This window comes from Pocillopora damicornis, chromosome 2 (assembly GCF_964200805.1).
Source record: "Pocillopora damicornis chromosome 2, jaPocDami1.2, whole genome shotgun sequence".
NCBI classification, from domain to species: domain Eukaryota; kingdom Metazoa; phylum Cnidaria; class Anthozoa; order Scleractinia; family Pocilloporidae; genus Pocillopora; species Pocillopora damicornis.
Genome location: NC_142671.1, coordinates 23,833,211 through 23,854,997, shown reverse-complemented (window position 1 = coordinate 23,854,997; position 21,787 = coordinate 23,833,211). Strand labels below are relative to the sequence as shown.

The following is a 21,787-nucleotide window of genomic DNA, read 5'->3' as shown; positions in this document are numbered from 1 at the left end:
AGCTCGATTTGATTCGAGCTCGATTACAAAGGTTGTGACTCGAGCTCGGGTAGGCTTTCGAGCTCGAGTCACTTATATCGAGCTCGGTTGCTCAGGATCCTTCTAGTTGCGTTGTGACTCGAGCTCGGATAGGCTTTCGAGCTCGAGTCACCTATTTCGAGCTCGGTTGCCCAGAAACAAATAGTGATCCCCTTGTTTTAAGTGATACTTGACGCAAAAGACTGAATTTTGTGAGGGGATCTGTCAGTTTGGTTACGTCAAGGCTTTTCACAACACATACATCGATGCGATTAGCGAAGAAAAATTCAATTTGTACCATCCCATCAAAAAACAATTGAGCATTGCCAACTTGCTACGGTGTCCAAATTGAACATCTGCGAGACTGCAAATCGTTCTTTCACTCGACAGCTTCGAGCTCTGAGCATTTTGCGCAAGGAAGGGATAGAGATGTCGGAAGACAATTCAAACCACTTACCTGTTGCCCACACCAATGCCTCTAACAGTTCAGACCTCGGAATATGCCACCTTCCTCCCACTTCAAAAAATCTTGCACTTTCATTGATTCTTGTCGCTATCTGCATAGTAACATTTTGTGGAAACTTGTTCGTTTGCGCCACTGTTTACATCCATTGCGCTCTTCGTTCCACAACAAATTATCTCATTGTTTCTCTAGCTTTGGCCGATCTGTTGGTGTCTCTTCTGTCGATGCCATTCAGAATCCACTTTACACTACGTAACAACAACTGGTGTCTTCGTTCTAATGTTTGCGGTCTTTGGATCTGGGTGGATTTTGTTGCATGTAGCTCATCTATAGGTAGTTTGGCCGCTGTGTCCATCGACAGATTCGTCGCTGTAAAATTCCCTCTTCGCTACCGTGTTCTCCTCACAAAACAGACCAGCTTGAAGATGATATGCTTCGTGTGGATGTACTCGATGATATTCGCTTCCCTTGGTAACTACAACTGGACATTTCACGCATTCGAGACTTTCACACAATGCCATAAAAATGACCGTGTGTTCTACACCACGGTGGCGAGCTTGGCGTTCTTCTTGCCCCTTGGAATCATTATTGGAACGTATTCTTATCTCACTAAAGTCGCTGTACACCAGCGCCGGCGGACTTTAACCAATACGATCCGTCCGGAAGGTGAGAGGCCTTTTCGACGAGCCCGCATTTTGCACGAGCTGAAAGCAGCGAAAATGATGGCTTGTGTAGTTTTAATATTCATTGCTAGCTGGGCGCCTTTCTTTATCTTGATGCTCTCGGGTTTTTGGCACGACCGTCTAAACATACCCTATGCCGTCAGGGATATCTTTGTTCTTATACTACCCAACCTTAACAGTGCTATAAACCCTTTCATGTACATGGCGTTTACACGCGAATTACGAGAGCAAGTGGCAAAGTTGGTTGAGAGATTATTCTGTCGATCTTGCAAATGTCATGAGTCCAGAGTTCCGTAGGAAGATCGCGAACGTGGACTCAGCCTGTGATTTTCGGGAATCTGAAACACACGTGAGGCGCAGTATTCGAGCCAAAATCATCGCAAGCTGCACTGGAGAAATTGTTTCATTATTCATTCTATATATCACGAGAAGAAGTGAAAAAGTATATCAACGAAGGATGCAAATGTTTTCTTCCAAACCTGTGAATTCTGTACATATGAAATGTTGTATCTGATTACGACTTTGTTCTCAAAAATCTCCAGTGTTAATTGTAGAAATACAAAGCCTACTGTGCATTATAAAGCTATATAACGTTTTCATGTGACGATAAAGATTTCTCAGTTTGGTTAGCCCTCAATAGCCAAAAGTAACAAGACGTTAAAAATAACAAGAAATGTAGATCGGTCAACAGCTATAAGGCTCAAGAGCAATTCGTAGTGTACAGTAAGCAAGAACAGATAAAAATTTAACTCAAAATACCCCGAAGTTCAAATTATATCTAAAGTAATAGTACAGAATAATAATTATGTACATTTTCTTGTTAAAATAACTACAAGTAATGACACTTTCTAGTTTTTTTTTTAATTTTACCTTTCAACATTAGATAATCCCGTGTTTTTTCACCAGACAAAAAAAGCAAATGAATCTGTGCAGTTTGTTCATGGATTCACCCACGCTTATTGTTATCATTTCAATTTGCCACTCTCTCGTTCACTGTAATCACAATAGGAAATAGTCAGATTGGTAACTAATATTAATTCACACTCACTTGTAGAAGTAAGTAATTTAATAAAGTTGGCAGATGTCATATGCGTCAGTAAAGACAAGCTGCTTAAATGTATTTCTTCTCTTGTTTTCATTCTACAAAGAGAAAAATCTCTTCAAAAGGCGAGACACATCTCAGAAGCACTATCCACAAACCTGATCATAAATTTCTTGCAAGATTACAGAACATCACACACCTCATCATATTTCGAATGAGTTCGACATCTAGATTTTCCTTTTATTTTTTCCCGGATTAAAGGTAATTATTTGTATCCGAATGTCACGATGAAAATCTGCCACGTGATGTTTAATAACTAACATACGGATTAAGTTTACTTTTATAAATTTCCTGCCAAGGTGACTCCACTTTACATATTACTGGCGACAACTGCCGGGAATTAGTTTGCATTCACACGGTCCCTACGAGTTCATGGCTTCGATTAGCGCCGTTCCCCAGCAGATTCCATCGCGCGAGCCGATAGAAAACATAAAAAGTATATCCCAGTGGCACCTTAAGTATTTGAGAGGCGCGGCACGCATAGTTTGCGCGACTGACTTGCGCGTCGGACTTGCATGGAACTGCTTTTGGAACAACAGAACTTGCGTTTAAAATGACAGTATTGTATTCGAAATAAGTTACCTTTTTTCTACAAAGGTATGTGATCTGTTGAAAATAATTACTGTTTAATTTTTTAATTTTGGTGATCTTCGAGAAAACGTATATACTAAAATCATTATTTCTCGTTAATAATAAAAATCATTACAATATAAGAGACACCTGCACATGAGCTGTCATCATTTCATCAAAACTACGTGCCCAAAAAGGACTGCTAAGAATAACATGACTATGATACAATGACTACACACAAGTTGAAAGCGACCTTCAGCCCTGTACTTAACGATCGGTAACTTGCCAAAATGCAGCAGTGAAGATATACAATGCCATACTTCCTAGGGCAATCAAATCGAAGACTTCAACTGAAAAATTATTTCCAAATCAACTATACACCAATAGAATAGATTCACTCCTATATATTTTATATCAAAACAATTCATATATATCTTTTCTGACAATGAAAACTGGACAAGTGGTGAAGATGAAGAAATTTATCTGAGGACGCAATATGTACTAAATGTTCAGTGGCGGATCCAGACCTTGAGCTAAGGGGGGGGGGGGGGGAGGGAGGGGGGAAACCGGTTTTTTTTGTCGCTTTCCCAGCCGGCTTTTCTTCCTTCTACGATTTTTTTTTTTAAACCAAAATAAAGATGGGGGCTGACCCCCAGGCCCCTCCTCTAGATCCGCCATCGCTGTTTTGCAGTCAACAAGGAGAAGAGGTCTTCAGATCTTGGGGCGTAATTCAAACCATACAAAAGTGAAGCATCAAACCAAGCCCTCAGCTGCGGCCAAGTTGAAAAGAAAGTTCTCCACAACTGGTGTTAGTTTTCGCTGTTTTAATGCCTCCAAAGTGATCCTGGCTTTGCCACCCTCCTCTAATTCAACAGCCAGCTTTTTTAGATTGTTTATGAGATCCTTCGTCTTGACGGACAATTCCTGAAAGGTTATTGAAGAACATTTTTAATTACACGTCTCAGTCTCTTAAAAAAACGACAAAAAACCTTATGTCGCGCTAATGTAAGTGATTAGATGTGCGGAACGAAGATTTTAGCTTGTATTCAGCCTCTCGCAAGAGCGAAGGGCGAGACAACCCATTCGCTCCTCGTTTTTTACAACCACTCAAACAATCAAATAGAAAATAGGTCAAAAGAGGGGGCTTTGATCAAACAGTTCATTAATGAGGATAATGACAGCTCTTTCTTTTGCTTTTGTGTTCGTTAGACGTTACGTTAGTTCGTATTTTCATCCATTCGTTCTTTCTTTCGGTCGCTCGTAACTTTGTTCGAGCATCAGTTCCTTCCTTGGTTTCTTCGCTTGTTCGTTATCAAACGTTCGCCAAAAAGTTTTGCGTAGTCACAACTACTAATTGTAAACTTAAATTAGCACCTGATCTTTCTTACACAGGTCTCGTGCAGGCTTGTACAGGTCTGAAAGAGTCTTTGTGTTATTACCTTGACGAGCCTTTGATCACTGTACTCCTCGTTTTTGGCAGCATCTACCATAAACATTGCTATGTCCTTGTGAATTTTTCCCATCTGAAAAGTATCTAGACAAGTAATGAGATCTTTCAGAAATACACATAAAGAGAAAATGACGTAACACGTGTCACATCTGATTTTATATTATACGCTAAATTATACAAGCATTTTGATTGGTTCTTGCTTATGATCTATTGTAGGACAGACACGTACATGACGTCACCACTGACAGCATTTTGTTTTTCATCATATAAAACAAAAAGATTCCATGTTGCCGTGGGTCTGTACAGTAGGAATCACACAAGACATCAAAATTTGGCTGCATCTCGTTTTTGTTCAAACCTCATTTTGACGTTATTTGAGATCTATTACCGTACAGTCCTGTACCGACATACAGTAACATGGAATCTATTTGTTAAGTCAGTAATTAACACTACATAGACAGACCATGATCAGTCAGAGCAAACCCATTAGTTAAAATGATTGTGACTTCACCTCCCCCCCTCCCCTCAAACTAACCACTCTTTTTTTCAATGTTAGCACTGATTGCATGCTTTCCTGTTCTTAACAATGATTAACGTGTACCCTGTAAATTCACGAAAGCACAGAGTGAAGATCCTTCAATTTTTAAAATAATAACTGAGAAGTTGGTTTTGTCCACATACCTCGTGCTTCAGGAGCAATGGATATCTCTCCAGCAGCAACTGGAAGATAAAAAGAAACAAAACAAGCTGAGCTGGGGAAAAATGTTTGCAATTCTTTTTTACAATCATTTTAGCATCAGCATAGTTGATCTTCTCTCAATAGTCCTACTTGTGACTGTACTGTCTTTGTAAGAGGATAATATATATCCATAATTGCAAAACGTACCATTAACAAACAAGTCATACAAGTCAGTTTTGCTTTCAACAGATGCATCAGTGAAGCCAGCCACATAAGTTATGTTTGCTGTTAGTTTCTCAAGTTCCTCATCTTCAAGATGAACGTAAGGATGGAGTATGCTCCAGTTCTGACGGTGCCACACTAATAAAGGTAACGCCCTTAAAAAAAGACAACAAATCCATCATTCATTTAACAATTACATGTACCAAGGTAGGAAGGGTAAAGTTTCAAAGAAATAATTTTTCAACTCCAAGTGTTTCTTGAGAGCTATGATAAGAAAAACATCCCTCACCAGGCACAATCTTTTGTTCTTGTTTCAACAAATATAGCTGGATAAATTGATATGTTTTTGTAGTCAGTCAGGTCCACATGATTGAAAAGTTGAGCATGGTCAGGTTCCAAAAAACTTAACAAAAACTTAGAGCATAGAAAGAAATTGGGTTTCTTAACCAGTCGACCTTAGCTTATTGCAATATGTCTCACCATAAGAAATAGTATGAATTTTGAGAGTCAGTGGGGGAGGGGAGGGGGAAAACCATGCCAATGTCATCTCTGAAATGAACTTTTAGCATTCTGATACTGCTCTTGGCAACAAATGCCTCATTAACCCTCCATTAGTAAAATGATGACACTACACCATGGGAGTAATCTGCTCAGGAGAAAACACGGCTTTAAAACAATATTTAGTAAACTAAACCATTCTTACTCACCTACAAATATCTAAAATAGTTTCAAGTTTGGGACTGTATACCACAACTTTCTTCTTTAGCAGTAGGGCTGTGTATATTAGGATTGTCTCCACCCCAAATATGTTAATAACATCTGTTAGAATAAAGAAAGGAGCAAAATTTATAAGGATAATAATAATTATTATTAATTATTAATTATTGTTGTTAGTACATTGAAATGTACAGCTTTTAAGGCACCCTAATGTTTAGAAAAATGTTCGTTCTTTTCATTAACTGTTACACAAAATAAGTACTTGCATGCTGTTAATTAATCAAATATTTAAACATTTTTATTCCAACTGTTCTACTGAGTAATGCTATTCGAGGTTAAGCTTATTCTATGTCAAGAAAGTGCTCCTCTATCAAGATGCAATGTTTGCCATATAAGATTTTCTTAACATTTCCAAGCTCTAACTTGTTCATGGCTTAGGAGTGTATCCCTTATGTTAGTTCAAAAGCAGATCATGGTAACCTCAAGAAAGTGTCTTTGAAAAAACACATGCATGAATTTTTCAGAAAAAAAAGCAAGCACCAAGTTTTACTACAAATCATGAAGTGTATTCACCTGAGATGGGAGAGGCAACATATGACAAGCGAGGATCAAAGTCTTTGACTATTAACAAACCATCGTCATCATTAGGACAAGAGCCCTTTGTAATAACAGACAGGTATGGCTCCAGCATTGCACTAGCATCACCAGTTTTTATGAACTTGTTGCACATAATCTTGCAAAGACTCTTGTATTTCTCAGGACAAAAGTCCTGCAGAAAAGGAAATAAAATCAACTAAATAAGTAGAACACATTATTTATGCATTCTTCGGGAATGATGTACCAGGTGCATATGTACTTTAAAATGAATTTCAGGCCATTATGATTTCAAATTAGTTTGATTTGTATATTTTCTTGGCTCACATACATAACAATGCACGTCCTTAAACAATAAAAGATACAAATCATTTTAGCCATATTACAGGCATACAAAATGTGTGTTAACATCCTCACCTTTGCTATCAGTGTCAGTGCCACATGGGTAACCTTGATAACCAAAAAGCAATTGAAAATAATAAACATATTGCTCATTATTGTTACTTCATAAACTTGTGTTGTAAAATCATAAACCTCTTTAATATATTCAAATATTTCACTTCAAGCACTCATTATATGTCTATATATCACTTTGTTCTAAGCAATTGCAAAGAAAAAAGTCAAGTTTAGCCTTAATTGTATCAGTTCCAAATTCATTCTTATTTGTTTATTGAAAACCAATTATAGTCAATCACAAGTACTGTACATTAAATAAGGTGAAAATGCACACATTCAAAAGGAAAGTTTTTTGCACCCTCCCCTTCAGACACTGTGGACATATTTGGATAAATGCATAATAAATAATTCCTAATTTTTTGAAACCATACTTGATACTACAAAACATTAATATCTCTTTAGTGGATGGCCCATGATACCCAAATTCACAATCCCAAAGGGCGGAGCATATCGCAAAAAGTATTTGGTGGAGTCCGTAAGGGATAGCCCTACCCATCCCACCCCCTCATGATCAGTCTTTATTCCTCCTGCCCTGATGAAACCAAACCCACCTTGCTTAGAGCATCTGAGTTCTTAACTTCTGACGTGTAAATATAGAACCACTGCTTATTGAACTGGCCAAAACAAAAAGGTACGACTTCCTCTCTGTCGGTCTTAAGACAGCATTTCCTCGAAAGGACCTGCCGGAACGTTTCGGTTATAGTGGGGTAAGACCATGTCCAAAGGACGTCAGAATCAACATCTTTCTCTGCATTTTTAACCCAGAAAAGAAATCATAAATTTTTCTTTTTAAAAAAAATGTATGATGACGAATTTTTGAGCTAACAAAGAGAACATTTACCGATTAAACATGCAGCCAATAAGTCTCCAAGTCCCGCCATCTTGTTCAGCACTCCATGGAAAGAGCGCCCGGACAGTGGGTCAGCGGTAGAACAACATGGCGGTTATGGCGGCCTCCCAGTAATAAAGCTTGGTCCGATCGGTTTGATTTAATTGTTTTGGCTCATTTTCCATTAGCAGATGGAAAAAGGTAGAAAGAGGTCTCGTGATTATTATGAAAGAGAAAAGTCACCCACCGGGAAAAGGAAAAGCTGCACTGTTTGGGAAGATCTACGTTCCACTTTAGACGAACTCTTCTTCCGCGACTGTGATTTGATTAAACGGTTTGTCTATGTTCATTCACCGTAAGATGAAGTTTATACAATTATTTCCCAGGATACGTCAATTTATGCTGAATAGCCTATCTTGTGTTTATCAGTGGAACTCAAGATTATAAGGACTTCTGGTTATTTCTGGAACGGTATGAAGCCTTTCATAGTAAGAGACAAAAAGAAAAGCAAACAAAAGGTGAGATATGTGAATTGCTTCGAGGTTAACTCTTTTACTGTCTCAATGGTTTTATATGTTTCTCTATTTGTATATGTCAATTAGAGAAGAGCAATTTATGGAAACTACTGATTTAACCACCATTATTATTATTATTATTATTACTATTTGCAAAAAATGTTGTTCACCCTGTAATTGGGAGATTTACCATCATTATGAGCTAAGCTTAGTGTGAGTGATCATGTACTTTCATTAGCTCTTCATCACTTTTAATACTGTTTTCATTTATATTTTTTTCAAAACAGCAAAGGACACTAAAGATTGGAGGTCCCCTAAACTAGGACTCCCTTTATCATATGACAGAAGGTATAAGATAAATGTTGCTCTGTTGTCAAAAGATATTTCTGATGTAACTGGATACAGCACCACTGGAACTAAGAAAGGTAAATTTACTGACAGACTTTGAATAATCATTAATGCAAATACTAGTCACCTGATAAACTTTGAATTAGACCAGTTGATTTTTAGGTAATTTTTTTTCTGTTAATGAAGAAAAGACAAAACATACAATGAAACGTGTGTGAATAGACTGAAAGGAAATACAACACATTTTTTCTTTAAAGATACATTTTTTGTTATGTTTTCACAGTTTACTCCTCTTTGGACAAGAAAAGCAAGCCATTGGGTAATGAGCTATCAAGAGAAGAGTTTTTGGAATTTAAATCCATCATATTGTTTTATATTGATTTTTGTCAGAAGCAAAAGGTAATGGATTGTTATAACAATTATACATATAATAATAGTTTGAGCATAAACATTCTTCAGCCTTCTTAAAACATGTTTAATGTGATTCTTCAGTATTACAATGTGTATCCTCTACTCTGTGTACAATCATGTAATCAGGCCCATAGGTGCATATGCTTTGTAATTAGGAAAAATTTTAAAAGAATTATTAGAGGCAAAAATAGATATAGCTTAAAAATGTGTAGAAAGCCCATAGCTCAAGGATGTAAATTATGACCTTGAAAACAACTGTTTTGAGGTCATGTCATTTAAGAATTGCCTGATTTTTGATAAAGTACATATTAAATAATAATATTATTGTTCCTTATGCTTGAAACTTTCTACCCATCAAGTATCAACTACAAATGTACCATGAACTGATGAAATAATGTGCACAATCAGTAACAATGCAGGCAAACATTGGGGTAAGATTAGCGCTCCATATCTCCTGAGCAAGCATGTTGACCTGGCTTTTTTGTGTGGTTCTCAAAACAGAGATTGGTAGGGAACATTCAAAGAAAAGTTTTAGAAGGCCACCTCTAATTCAAAACCACACACATAACTATTGTAATAAATAAGTGACATGTTTCTTTTTTTTTTTCACTGCCTTTTGTAGTTTTCCAAATTAGTGAAGTTGAAGAAGGACCAGGCAAACCTTCCCATAAGCAATTTTAAAGAGCAGATTATTGATGCATTGGGAAGCAACCAGGTGGTTATTATTGCTGGTGATACAGGGTGTGGAAAGTCAACACAGGTAATACAATGAGAGTACTGTACAATCATGTGATTGGAAATAACAATCTTTGCATACTATTATCATATTCTATGGCTGGGAAGTTGGTGTGATAATGAATTAATGCAGTGTAGTGTACAATCATGTGGATGCATGTATACAGAAGTGCATTGGAAGGAAATTTCCAATCAGAATCACAAAATCTCTGTCTAGCCCTAAGTTACAAACAATACCCACCTCTGTTGATTCTACATGTAATAAGAATGTTTCATTACGCACTGTAGTTGATAGGACAGTAAGATTATTTGGACCTTTGAGCTACTGGCTTAAGAGTCAATGAGTTAGATATATGTAGGGGGTTTCCATTGAGAAATGTAGTAGCATGAGAATAGTGTAAAGTAATCATAGAAGATTCTCACCAGTACAAATAAAAAAACAGCTTAGGCCATTTAAATTTAATGGAGGAACTGTGTGCTGTTACCAGAGAATTCTCCCTCTTCCAATGCACACAGCATTATAATGTGAAACATATTTTAATGAAAAACATGACAATCGTTTCTTCGTTTGGTTTTACTTTTTTTAAAGGTTCCTCAGTATCTTTTGCATGCTGGCTACACACAAATTGCATGCACTCAACCTCGACGGATTGCTTGCATTTCATTGGCCAAAAGAGTAGGGTATGAAACTCTGAATGAATATGGATCCCAAGTGGCTTATCAGGTACAATTTATGGTTCCTTTTGATTCTTGAGAAATAAAATAATCATCAAAATCATCACTCTATCACACTAGCCACAATTATGTCAAATTCAGAACCTCTGCATTTTTAAAGATTTTTCTAAACCTACTCGTGGGAAACAAACTCACTGTTGAGTACTGGTGCTCAGCCAGCCAGCATCAAGTAATCATTCCTTGTTGACTTCCAAAAGTTCTCTCATGATTAAGAAAAAAATGTCCTCTGTCACAGCTGTACACATACTGTATAATATATAAACAATTATAAGTTGGTACTCTTGCTATGACTGGTCAATTTAGCCAGCTATATTTTATTGTACATCCTGCTAAATTCAATTGTTTGAATTGAATTTTCCCCTCTATTTGAAGCCAGAGGTGTAATAAATATCTTTACTTACTGACCTTATTTCTTTGTCTGTACTGTAAATTATGGAATCTCACTATTTCCCTTGGGGTTTATAACCCATACACTCCCATCTTGGGCCATAAATCCACGCAGAAAAAAAAGATAGGTCCATAACATGCAGTTATTGTAAAGATCTCAAAATCAGTTGGAAAGAGGTATCTATACACTAAGCATAGTTGCTAAATATTATTAATAGTACATGCATCGGCAGTTTATTGCATACATATCCAATTCATCTGTTTACTTGTATTTTTTACTTAATAAGAAACCTCACCCAAGTTAAATGAATTGTTCAAAATATATGTTAAATGAATCAACTTTTGAAATGGATATTACTGCAGATTCGTTTTGAAAGCAGCAAGACCCTGGGCACCAGAATTTTGTTCCTGACTGAAGGTTTGTGAACAATTTTCTCTGTCTTTTTTGATCACTCATTCAATGGTGTGTCTTAAATCATAGCTGCATTCAAGTTCACAAAATGTAGATTTCTTTATGTAGATTCAGATTTAATTATAAGTTGTAAAACCTTGCAAATCTGATTTGGTATTTTTTTAAAAAAATTTTATGATCAGTGGATTTAAAACTTTTTGTTTTGCACTTCAGATAGATAACAATCTAACCTGTATTAAGGGGTGCCATGTTAAGTGGTCACCCTCTATTAAGCAATCAGTTGTCAAAGTTCCAGATTTCTTTCCTCTTACTCACAGTAATTTTCACCTCTTTTTAGTGGTCACCTAAACTATTTTGTGGTTGTGATTGTCCCTTGCTAAGTCCCAACAGCCTGTTTGTATTTTTCTTCACCCTTATTGAACAGTTACTTAAGTGGATCCACTCAAATTAAACTAAACTTTTCTAGTAAAATTGATTCCATTTTTATTTCCCAAAATCAATGTTAGTAGTATTTTTGGGCAATTTTTTGTACATTAAGTGTTCAATTATGGCATAAAAATAGCAGTTTTTATGTTACCCCTCTTCTAAAGAAACTGTATAAAGTGGTCTCCTTGCCATTCCCCAGAGTGACTGCTTAATACATGTTTGACTATAATTGGCTCTTTTCTTGTTGGTAAACAATGAAAACATTGAACATGCTCGTGGACAGAAAACTTGAAATGGACTCAGGAAGGTGAACTCTTGCACAGGAATACAAAATTGTATTTGTATTGCTGAAGTGAAAATTTGGAATTCCTGAAAAAAGGAAAAAATGACAAGTGACATGGTATCTTTGACTATGAGGAAATGAACTGGTAACAAAGACTAAATATGCTTTGCATCCGTTGTGCTTGAAAATTATGATCCATTTCCTCTGTGCTTTCACCTTTTTTTATCTTGCCATTACTCTTGACGTGGTAAAGTGCTTTATTTGGAGGGTATTGTCACAAATGCAGTCATTGTTGAAATTATATTCATTTTGATGTACACGCGTAGGCTTGTTGTTGCGTCAATTATCTACCGACCCCACCCTCAGTCAGTACAATGTTATCGTGGTGGATGAGGTACATGAGAGACATATTCACGGAGACTTTTTACTTGGTGTTTTACGTGGTTTGCTGCAGGCCCGTGCTGATCTTAAGCTGGTTCTAATGTCTGCCACTATAAATATCAGGTAAGAGGGAGAGAGGGGTGGATGCGGCAATTTTTAGACGAAATATGCGACTGAAAGGAACTAAATTTTTTTTTCTTTTCTTGTTCTTTAGCCTGTTTGCCGGCTATTTTACAGGAGCGCCAGTTATTCAGGTTTGTGGCACTTGTTTGATAGATGGACCATTTATGAACACTGTAAAAGTTTCAGTTTGTCTGTCATTTTTCTGCTCTGCTTCCTGTCCAGCATTATTGGGTCTTACCAGCTCATATTTTAGGCGTTTTTACCCTATTATGGCAAAATGAAGTAGTGGTGGAAAATTGAATTTTTGTGAACTTTCCTTTTTACAGATTCCAGGTCGTTTGTATCCCATTGAAGTTCGGTACCAGCCTCCAAAAGTCGAGGTTAGTGACATGTAGGGAAGCTTATTTTTCTTAAGCTTCCTAATCTTCGTTCTGACCCATTGCAAAGTAGGAGAAAAAAACATTCCACCTAGAATTTGGGATGGCATGAGAGAGGCAAAATGAATTGTGTAGTAATCAGTTTTGTCATCTGATTGACCTTGGCACTAAAGGTTTTCGTCTCCCTATATGGTGAAATACCGTGTTTTGTGGCTTATGACGGTCAGACAACGACCAACTCAATATACTGCTGATAAAAACGTACCCTGTGGCACTCGTAGTATCATACCAGGGAAAATGATCTTACAGGCGAGCCTAGGAACCAAAACGGCTGGAGTTTATTGCGCTTTTCTTTGCACTGAGCGACTGGAAGTATAAATATTCCCTCTGGATAGAAGGCTTCTCTAGCGCTTGTTGCCTTCAGCTGTTCATAAGGTTTGCCTCACAGCTTTAGCTCTTCCCTTTGATAATTGCGGTTAGCTCGAGTGCACTAGTCCTGCTTCTGGTGAGTTCTGGAGCATAAGAACCAGACTCCATTCAGCCAAATCATCGAGGCATTTTTTAATCGGTGTTTGTTATTAAAAGCAGCTGTCTTTCTCAACAGTTTTCAAGCAGCTCAAAACGATGGGAGAGACTGGACCCCGCTCCTTACGTCAGAATCATGCAGCTTATTGATCATAAGGTTGATTAAAATGTTTTTATTGTTTCATCGTAAGCTCGATGTTGATTGAATTCAACAGATAAATATTTGACAAATGGACACCATGCATCAGTTTTGTTGTTGTTATTTTCTTTTTCAGCTTTATTTTTATCTGTTAACCGAAACAAACCCGAGAACAAGACCTAGAAATAACCATGGTGACTTGAAAGTGTCTGTGATTTTTTTCGAATATCGTACATTTAGCCAATTTTAAACCTTATCGTGCTGTCCTAGAAGAATTTTAAAACAATCAGAATGCTCTCGGAGAGTAAATTAGATTCAAAACGCAAAATTATAATTCTCCCTAGGAAATCACAAACACAGAGTGCTTTGCGTTAAAAAAGTTTTCACAAGATAAAATAGAAATGACAAGACAGCAAGAAAACAAAATGATAAAGAAGCATCTAATGAAAAATAAAAAAAGGTTTCCTTCGAGCCGGATTTGAACCAGCGACCTAAGGATATCAACTTTACCTCTACAGTCCTCCGCTCTACCAACTGAGCTATCGAAGGAAGGTCGATAGATTTGTTGGTCATTCCGCTGCTGTTTTTGCCCTTTTGGCTATCGCAACTTATTGCAGCTTAGCCCAGAGCCTACTCATTGTCCCGACGCTGACGCGCAAGTATTTTGTTCTTGCTCACATTTTAACAGATTACACTTCGAGAGCTGTGAAAATTACCTTCAAGAAGGCTGATAGTCCATCAGATCAGTACCCGAACTCCGTTGCGTTTGTTAGCCGCTCACCAGTTTGGTTATCTCTAACCTGATGTGTTTCTGTTCATACAAATAGTACCCGTCAACAGAGCGAGGAGATGTTCTGATGTTTCTCAGTGGCATGGCCGAAATTACAACGGTTGTTGCTGCTGCTAAGGAGTATGCGCAACAGTCTCGCCGGTGGATAATACTCCCGCTTCACAGCTCACTGTCTGTAGAGGAGCAAGATAAGGTGGATATGGAAAAGGAGTTGTTATGTTTTATTTTATTTTCAGGTCTTAAATTGCACTAAGACCTTCAATTATCGATTAGTTTAACTACTTAAATAATTGATCGTAATACAAACTTTTTCTTCTACCATTGAATTGACAGTACAATCTTTCGGACTTTGTCAATGGTACCAGTACATTGTTGGCCATAAAATGTTGTTGAGATGTATATTGTTTTAATCAAAGATAAAACACAACCTGTATAGTTTGGTTTTCTTGCTCCCGCTTTATAAAAATGCGGCACAGCCATTATAAATGGACATCGACAGGGCCGCGACAGCTAGAGAAAGTCCAGCAAACTGCCTCCTACTTCCTTAGCGGTTTATTCCCATAAGAGTCACACCCCATAACCCCACCCACTCCTCCCTATATACGTAGACTAGCTAAAACGTCCATTTCAGTATTCTTTGTACAAAAGTGATAACGGATGTCTGTGGGCGAAGCTATAAACTGGTGGTCAGTATAGTAGAGTCGCATGAACAGGCCTTGATTCGAGGGATAGGGATAGAAATAAATACTGAATGGCAAGAGACTGGGGGACACAAAGAATGTTGAAGAACGTTTTTTGGTCGGTAGGTTTTTGATGTGCCTCCTGAAGGTGTTCGCAAATGTGTTGTGTCCACAAACATCGCTGAGACTTCCATCACAATCGATGGCATCAGGTTCATTGTGGACTCTGGAAAGGTAACTTTACTTTTGTTATTTTTTATTTTCTTAAGGAACACTAGTGGGCCGTTATTCTACAGATCTCGACATGATCTTAACTTCGATTCTCCTTTAATGACGTGTAACTGTGAAATGCGCTTTTTACTACTTTACAACCATCTGATAAAGTAACAATTAATATAACAGATACTTATTTCTTGCCTTTCGGTATATACTTTCGTCGTATTGAGCTTCCCTCGGTCACTGGTCTTGTGGTTTTATTTAACTAAGGAGGTTCTCGAAAGGATTTGCGTAGATTTGATGCCCCCTAATGAAGTAACTGTTTCTGAATGCAGAATATACGAAAAACTATGGTTTTAGGCTGAATTGACCTCGCCTGTTTCTTGTTTTGGACTCAGTTAGATTGAGAATATTTTTTTAACGAAAACATTCGGTTCTGATTTATTCAAAGGTAAAGGAGATGAGCTATGATACTGAAGCTAAAATGCAGCGACTGCGTGAGTTCTGGATAAGTCAAGCGAGTGCAGAGCAGCGCAAAGGAAGGGCTGGTAAGTCGCTGTCACAGCGTCTGAAACATATATACATTCGAAGTTTCATTCACATTTCATAATGCGTGGGCGCGCGTAGATATGGAATTTCTCCTCGAGTTGAACATAAGAAGAGGAATTTATTATCTACAAGCAACCATGTATTATTTTGTTTATCATATAAACACAATAGCCCTTTACTGACAAAAAAAGTCGACTTGACCAATGAATGAAAATAAAAGGATCGACATTCCTTGCATAAAAATCGTAAAGTGGGTTGGCGCTAAGGCTCAAGATGAAACATGTGTTGAAACATTACGAGAACAAACAATGGGCGTAATTTTCAATGTACAAAATTCTTAGTTATCGACTTGGTCCTTACCGACAAAAGAAATCTTTCAAGTACACGGCCAAAATTGGCCTGTGGCAAATCTCCTTGTTGTCGATTTTCGTTCTCAGCCGCGAGAAATGCCATTACCAAAGCCACTGAATACGTAACTTTCGGTTTTTCTTTCAGTATTTTGGTTTTCTTCCCCTCCTAGGAAAGTTTGAACGTCACCGTCACTGGCTGTAAGCGATACGAATTTTTCAGTGTCTAAGCAGCCATTAATCCGAAAAGTTTCCGACAAACGACTTTGTGTTGAGAATGGTGAAGGCTTCGCCGTTCATTCATCAACCTGACCGAGTGGCGCGAAAGGCGAGTAACGTGTCAGCAGCTGATTGGTGATATCAAACACACGTGAAAAAATACCGTATTTTTTCACGTGAGTTGTTACATCTTTTCTCGGGGCTGGAAATCCTTGTATAACACCGTTGTTTATACGAGTGAGATGCCGAGTTGAACACGAGAAGAGAAATTTTATATCCACAAGCAACCATGTATTATTTTGTTTATCATATAAACACAATAGCCCTTTTATTTAGAAGTAGAGTCGAGTTTACTAATGAATGAAACTAAAAGGATCGACAATCCCAGTATGAAAATCGTAAAGTGCGTTGGTGCACTCAAGATGAAAACATGCGTTGAATCACTACAAAAACAAACAGTGGGCCTAATTTTCAATATAAAAATTCTCAGTTTTTGAATTGGCCCTTACCGACAGAATAAATCTTTCAGGTACGAGGCCAAAATCGGCCTGTAGCAAATATTCCAGTTGTCAATTTTCGTTCTCAGCCACGAGAAATGCCATTACCAAAGCCACTGTATACGTAACTTACGGTTTTCTTCGCCTTCTAGGAAAGTTTGAACGTCACTGTAAGCGATACGGAATTTTTAGTGTTTAAGCAGCCATAGTCCGAAAAAATTTCCGACAAACGACCTTGGATTGAGAACGGTGAAGGCTTCGCCGTTCATAATCGACCTCACCGAGTGGCTCGAAAGGCGAGTGACGTGTCAGCAACTGATTGGCGATGTAAAACACGAGAAAAAATATCGTATTTTTTCACGTGCGTTGTTACGTCTTTTCTCAGGGCTGGAAATCCTTGTATAACACCCTTGTAAATATCATTATATGAATTGGCGAACGTAGGGAATTTCTAAAGTTGACCTCTCAAGCGTCAGACCTTTGTCAGAGTGAGGGGCTAACGCCTGCTTTGTCTCATGTTAGTCAGCTTCATCTGTGGTTACTCTTGGTTGCATCATTTTAGGTCGTACGGGTCCTGGTGTGTGTTTTCGTTTATATTCTGAGAGTGATTATCAAGCCTTTTCGCAATACACCACTCCTGAGATTCAGTTGGTACCTTTAGACTCCATCATTCTGCAGATGGTCTCTCTTGGTATTAATCGCATCCGCGAGTTCCCCTTCATAGAACCACCACCAGCATCCAACGTTGAAAACTCAATTTACACTCTTAAGCAACAAGGTGCTCTGACAGATGATGAAGCCGTGACACCTATTGGACAAATGTTGGCTCAGTTGCCTGTTGATGTCGTCATTGGAAAGATGCTTCTAATTGGCTCAGTGTTCCACGTGATTGAACCCGTTATGATCATAGCTGCAGCTCTCAGTGTTCAATCTCCTTTCACACAAAAGATGGGTTATGACTCTGTAGTGGCGTCACTAAGGCAGCCTCTAGAGTCTGACCATGGCGACCTGTTTACGCTGCTGAATGCCTACGATGAGTGGCTACAGGTTAGTTGACGATCACTATATATCTGCTGCTAAATAGCTATGACAGGTAATGAAATATAGTAAATAGGGCACAGATTACAAGTTTCGAACGAACCTACCGTAACTCCTAGAAATTATCCCCGGGTTTGGAAACTTAGACTGATGCCTATTACCTGACCGCGAAGCCTCTTAGACTCCTTTTGGATTATCCTGATTGAACCCAATGAACTAATTAACATGACAGCGCTAAAGAGCTTCTTGTAATGCGCATGCTTCGGAAAAGAAACATCGTGGAGTAAGAATAGACTGTAAACGTTTACGTCAGTAACGAATTGGTTGTCCACCTACATTTTGTTTGAATACACTAATTGAAATGAACTTTTGAAATGTGAATATGTCGGTCAGTGAATAAGAAAGAGTTTTCTCCCTCATTTGGTTTTCTAGGTGAAGAGTCATGGAAGCTCTTCTCGGAAGTGGTGCAAGCGCAGAGGTCTGGAAGAACAGCGTTTTTATGAAATGTCCAAACTAAAACGTCAATTCGAATCGCTCCTGCGGGATCATCACTTGATGGATCTCGAGGAACGTGATGAGGATGTGGAAGACCGGGATCGGGAGGAAGATAAAAGGCGGGAATTGAAGAAACTGAAACGAAAACATCGCAAAGAAACACGGAAAACAAAAATGCTTAAACTGGACGAGGACCAGGAAAGCGGAGACGAAAGAGATGAGGAGACTGGAACTGACATCCGCGATCTAGAATTTAAGCTTACACACGACCTGGACAAGCTTGAGGCAGGAAGTACAACGAGGCGCAGCTTCACATTGCGAGACATAAATTTGCTGAAGATTATTCTCTGCAGTGGACTGTACCCTAACCTGGCTTTGCCAGATGAGAACAACACGAACAAAAGGGACTCGGAGCAGTTGTTTCATAGCAAGGCAAAGCAATTCCTTCAGGTTCTTCCTACCAGTGTGTTTGCCAGTCGACCTCAACTACTACAACTCACTGAGTCCCCAGTTAATTATCAGTTGCTCACGTATGTCTCTCTTTTGGAGACCAGCAAACCGTATTTAGTACAAGCCATGCGAGTCCCAGCGTTACAAACTCTTATGTTGTTTGCACAAAGCTTGGACACTAACGCAGATTTGACACGCTTTGTTGTAGACGGTTGGCTTGAAATCTCCTTTCCAGATAACAACACTGGGCAGGAGGTGATGTTCTCTGTCCAACGGCTACGCTCCACTTGGGTTCGCCTGTTGAAGCTAAGATTTGATGAGATTAAAGACAAGCAGGATCGTAGTGCTACACGACGAAACAGAGAACTGGACTTGGAAAGTCATCTGGCCAAAAAGTTGTCTGAATTCTTGGACAGTAATGTCACTTACTCACTCCGACGACTTCTACCGTCTGAAAGCCGATACTTGTATCTTGGTCCTCTCGGTCAAAGTCAGAATGATGACAGGTTGGAGGATACCTCTGGTTTGCCTTTCACGGGAAGCCTGGAACCGCACCCAACCAAGGGGGGCTTCCGTGTGAGTGATTATCTGACCTACAGCTGCCTACAAGACACTGTCATGGCCGAGGCTGCCTCTGCCGCCGCTCAATACATTGCTAAGCATTGGCGGTGCGAGAAATGTGGCCAGAAAATGTTGGTGACTGTTTTGGAAAGGTTGAGACATGAAGAAGAATGCCAGAATGAACAGGCCCATGACTCAAACGACCCAGTGGTTGAGTCTCACAAAGACAAAGTAGCCGTTAACCCATCAATCGAGAGGTTAAGAAAGTCATATTATTGCAACACATGTCAATCACAATTCTCATTTACAAGTACTGAAATTTTAAAGCATAAGAAGTCCCATTTGTCTTCTACATAGGTAGAAGTAATTAAAGTAAGTATTTCTTCTTTCTAGACCGTTTTCATCGGTACAATTCTGTATGCGTGGTACCCTCAGAGTCATTGTTGTCACATTTTTTCTCTTTCAGTAGTGTGTTGAGGCTGATAATAAATAAATACCAACTTCTGTGGAGGGGGATCATTTGGAAATCATTTGAGATTTAATAAATAGATCACGCATGACCAGTTGACCTCATCGCTTAAAGAAGACTAGCAGTATGCAGTCGAAATGTCGCGATCTACATCACACGTGACTACATCGCGAGACAAACGGAAAACCTAACTTTTATTGTTATTCACCACGATGAATAACCACAGCCTTTTTTACGTTTGAGATTTGTTTTCTTATTCTAAATTCACAAAGTTAATGTATCCGTTAAGCTTACTGCGCGGAAAAATTCTGTACTGTAGAGAACAAAAAAGCCGAGAAAGAATGCCAAAAATATGGAAATTAATGACTAAAATTTTCCTCCAAGCCCAAGACTTATTCAAGAAAACAAGAGGGATAGCTAGAGCCATCAAGTTTGAGGAGAAAAATACAATAACAGATCTTATAAAGGGCTATTTGTCACCTCCAAATATAAAATTTACGGCGGAGACTAAGCTCGCGCAGCGCCGTTGGTTGCCACCGTAATTAAGAAAAAATGTTTACTCATTTAGGCGAGAAAGTGTGGTGCGAACGTAATGAAATTACGTACGTACGCAGGTACTTTCATGATAGTATTGAACCACGGAACTACTTGTGCATGCAGGTTGAGTAAAATATAAGATACTTAATGAAGAGTCTGGTATTTATGCAGGAGTTGGTAGTATCGGAACTCAAACGAGTGAGCGTAGCGAGGGAATGAGTTTTCTGATAAAAAGCGACGAGTACGTAACTAGCATACGGACAGACTTTTCATGGTGTATATGTTTATCATATACTTACGTAGATTCGCTTCTTGGTCAATGATAATTGTTAGTCAAAATTTATAAAATCGATCATGAAGTAAGGCAAGGCACCTTTGACAGCGAGCGAAAAACCAAATACTTGCAACGAGGCATCTAAAGCGTGAGGGTTCATCATTTTCTCTGTATTGACGTCGAACAAAGCGAAGGAACTCCGCAAATATATGGTTAATTCCTCGAACGCTACGGGAGTGTACTTTTCGTTCGTCGTTCTTTTTGTCTCTCAAAAAAATCTTTTAAAAGTTTTCAATCTTACTTTTTTATCTCTTTTGTGTTTTTTTTCTCCATGCTTTCCAGATAACCCTCCACAAAAGTCTAATGAGAAACAAATCTTTTCTCGCTCGTCCTTTGTAAATAATTTGACTTAACAAACAGCCCTGAGAGTGGATTTTTAATTATAATTTTCTGAACGATTTGAAAAGCGAAACTCTGCCAGTGACTTCTGATTGGACATATCGTTTTCATCTCACCTGTAAGATATGATACAAGCTCTTGGCTTGTGAATGAAAATTTATTTCGCGCCTTTTCAGTGGAAAATCTCAGTAGGTAAAGTGCATTATAAAGGAATGCGTTGACCATTCCTTCCGGAACAAGATCATTTGGGAGCTATAGAGCAAGAGCGAATGTGCTAAAGATTGAGTGTTGATATTTCTGTAAATTATGGTAAATATAATTGATTACTCGAAATAATTTGGGATTGCTGTTTGTTAAAACTTGGGTATACTGACGAGTTTACTTCAATTCAAATAACCATGTTTTGAAACTCGAAACGCAGTTGATTTACACCTTAAGCGGGTAAATTTATTGCAACGGGAGCGAAAGGAAATGTGATGTTTAAGTCTATTAAGTCATAATTGTAAAATTGAAATATTCTCGCTAGAAATGAAGCCTTTTCAGTGTTCTGAAGAATGTTACTTCTGTTTCATGTCAACTCAAATTTCTGATGAAATGTTTAACGCACTTATCGGGGCATAAAAATCAGAGTACGACTGAAACAAAAAACTAATTTGTGTATTTGAAGGAAGTCTTGCAAATTTTTG

The 21,787-nt window shown here is 38.3% G+C and overlaps 3 protein-coding genes and 1 non-coding gene across 4 annotated transcripts; 2 read left to right on the top strand and 2 right to left on the bottom strand.

The window, feature by feature from the left end:
• The first annotated feature begins 278 nt into the window (after window positions 1-278).
• On the top strand, window positions 279-2,284 carry LOC113664711 (alpha-1A adrenergic receptor). Its single transcript, XM_027180372.2, has one exon. The coding sequence runs from the start codon at window positions 448-450 to the stop codon at window positions 1,459-1,461; it is 1,014 nt and encodes a 337-aa protein (XP_027036173.2). The 5' UTR covers window positions 279-447; the 3' UTR covers window positions 1,462-2,284.
• On the bottom strand, window positions 2,008-7,861 carry LOC113664611 (DENN domain-containing protein 10). The gene is made up of 9 exons (XM_027180274.2): window positions 7,796-7,861; window positions 7,506-7,702; window positions 6,916-6,948; window positions 6,478-6,673; window positions 5,895-6,006; window positions 5,173-5,342; window positions 4,968-5,006; window positions 4,276-4,370; window positions 2,008-3,760 (listed from the first exon to the last, which is right to left on the bottom strand). The coding sequence occupies exons 1-9, from the start codon at window positions 7,833-7,835 to the stop codon at window positions 3,590-3,592; spliced, it is 1,053 nt and encodes a 350-aa protein (XP_027036075.2). The 5' UTR covers window positions 7,836-7,861; the 3' UTR covers window positions 2,008-3,589.
• Window positions 7,862-7,867: 6 nt separating this feature from the next.
• Window positions 7,868-19,982, top strand: LOC113664353 (putative ATP-dependent RNA helicase DHX34). Its single transcript, XM_027179982.2, has 16 exons — window positions 7,868-8,117; window positions 8,213-8,301; window positions 8,586-8,723; window positions 8,930-9,045; window positions 9,680-9,817; window positions 10,382-10,516; window positions 11,278-11,332; window positions 12,362-12,539; window positions 12,631-12,670; window positions 12,866-12,919; window positions 13,521-13,598; window positions 14,408-14,563; window positions 15,177-15,284; window positions 15,718-15,814; window positions 17,441-17,925; window positions 18,349-19,982. Exons 1-16 carry the CDS (start codon window positions 7,975-7,977, stop codon window positions 19,777-19,779), a joined length of 3,441 nt encoding a protein of 1,146 aa, XP_027035783.2. The 5' UTR covers window positions 7,868-7,974; the 3' UTR covers window positions 19,780-19,982.
• On the bottom strand, window positions 14,044-14,129 carry Trnay-gua (transfer RNA tyrosine (anticodon GUA)). Its single transcript is given in 2 exon segments — window positions 14,044-14,079; window positions 14,093-14,129. It is a non-coding gene; the product is annotated as a tRNA-Tyr (tRNA).
• Window positions 19,983-21,787: the final 1,805 nt, after the last annotated feature.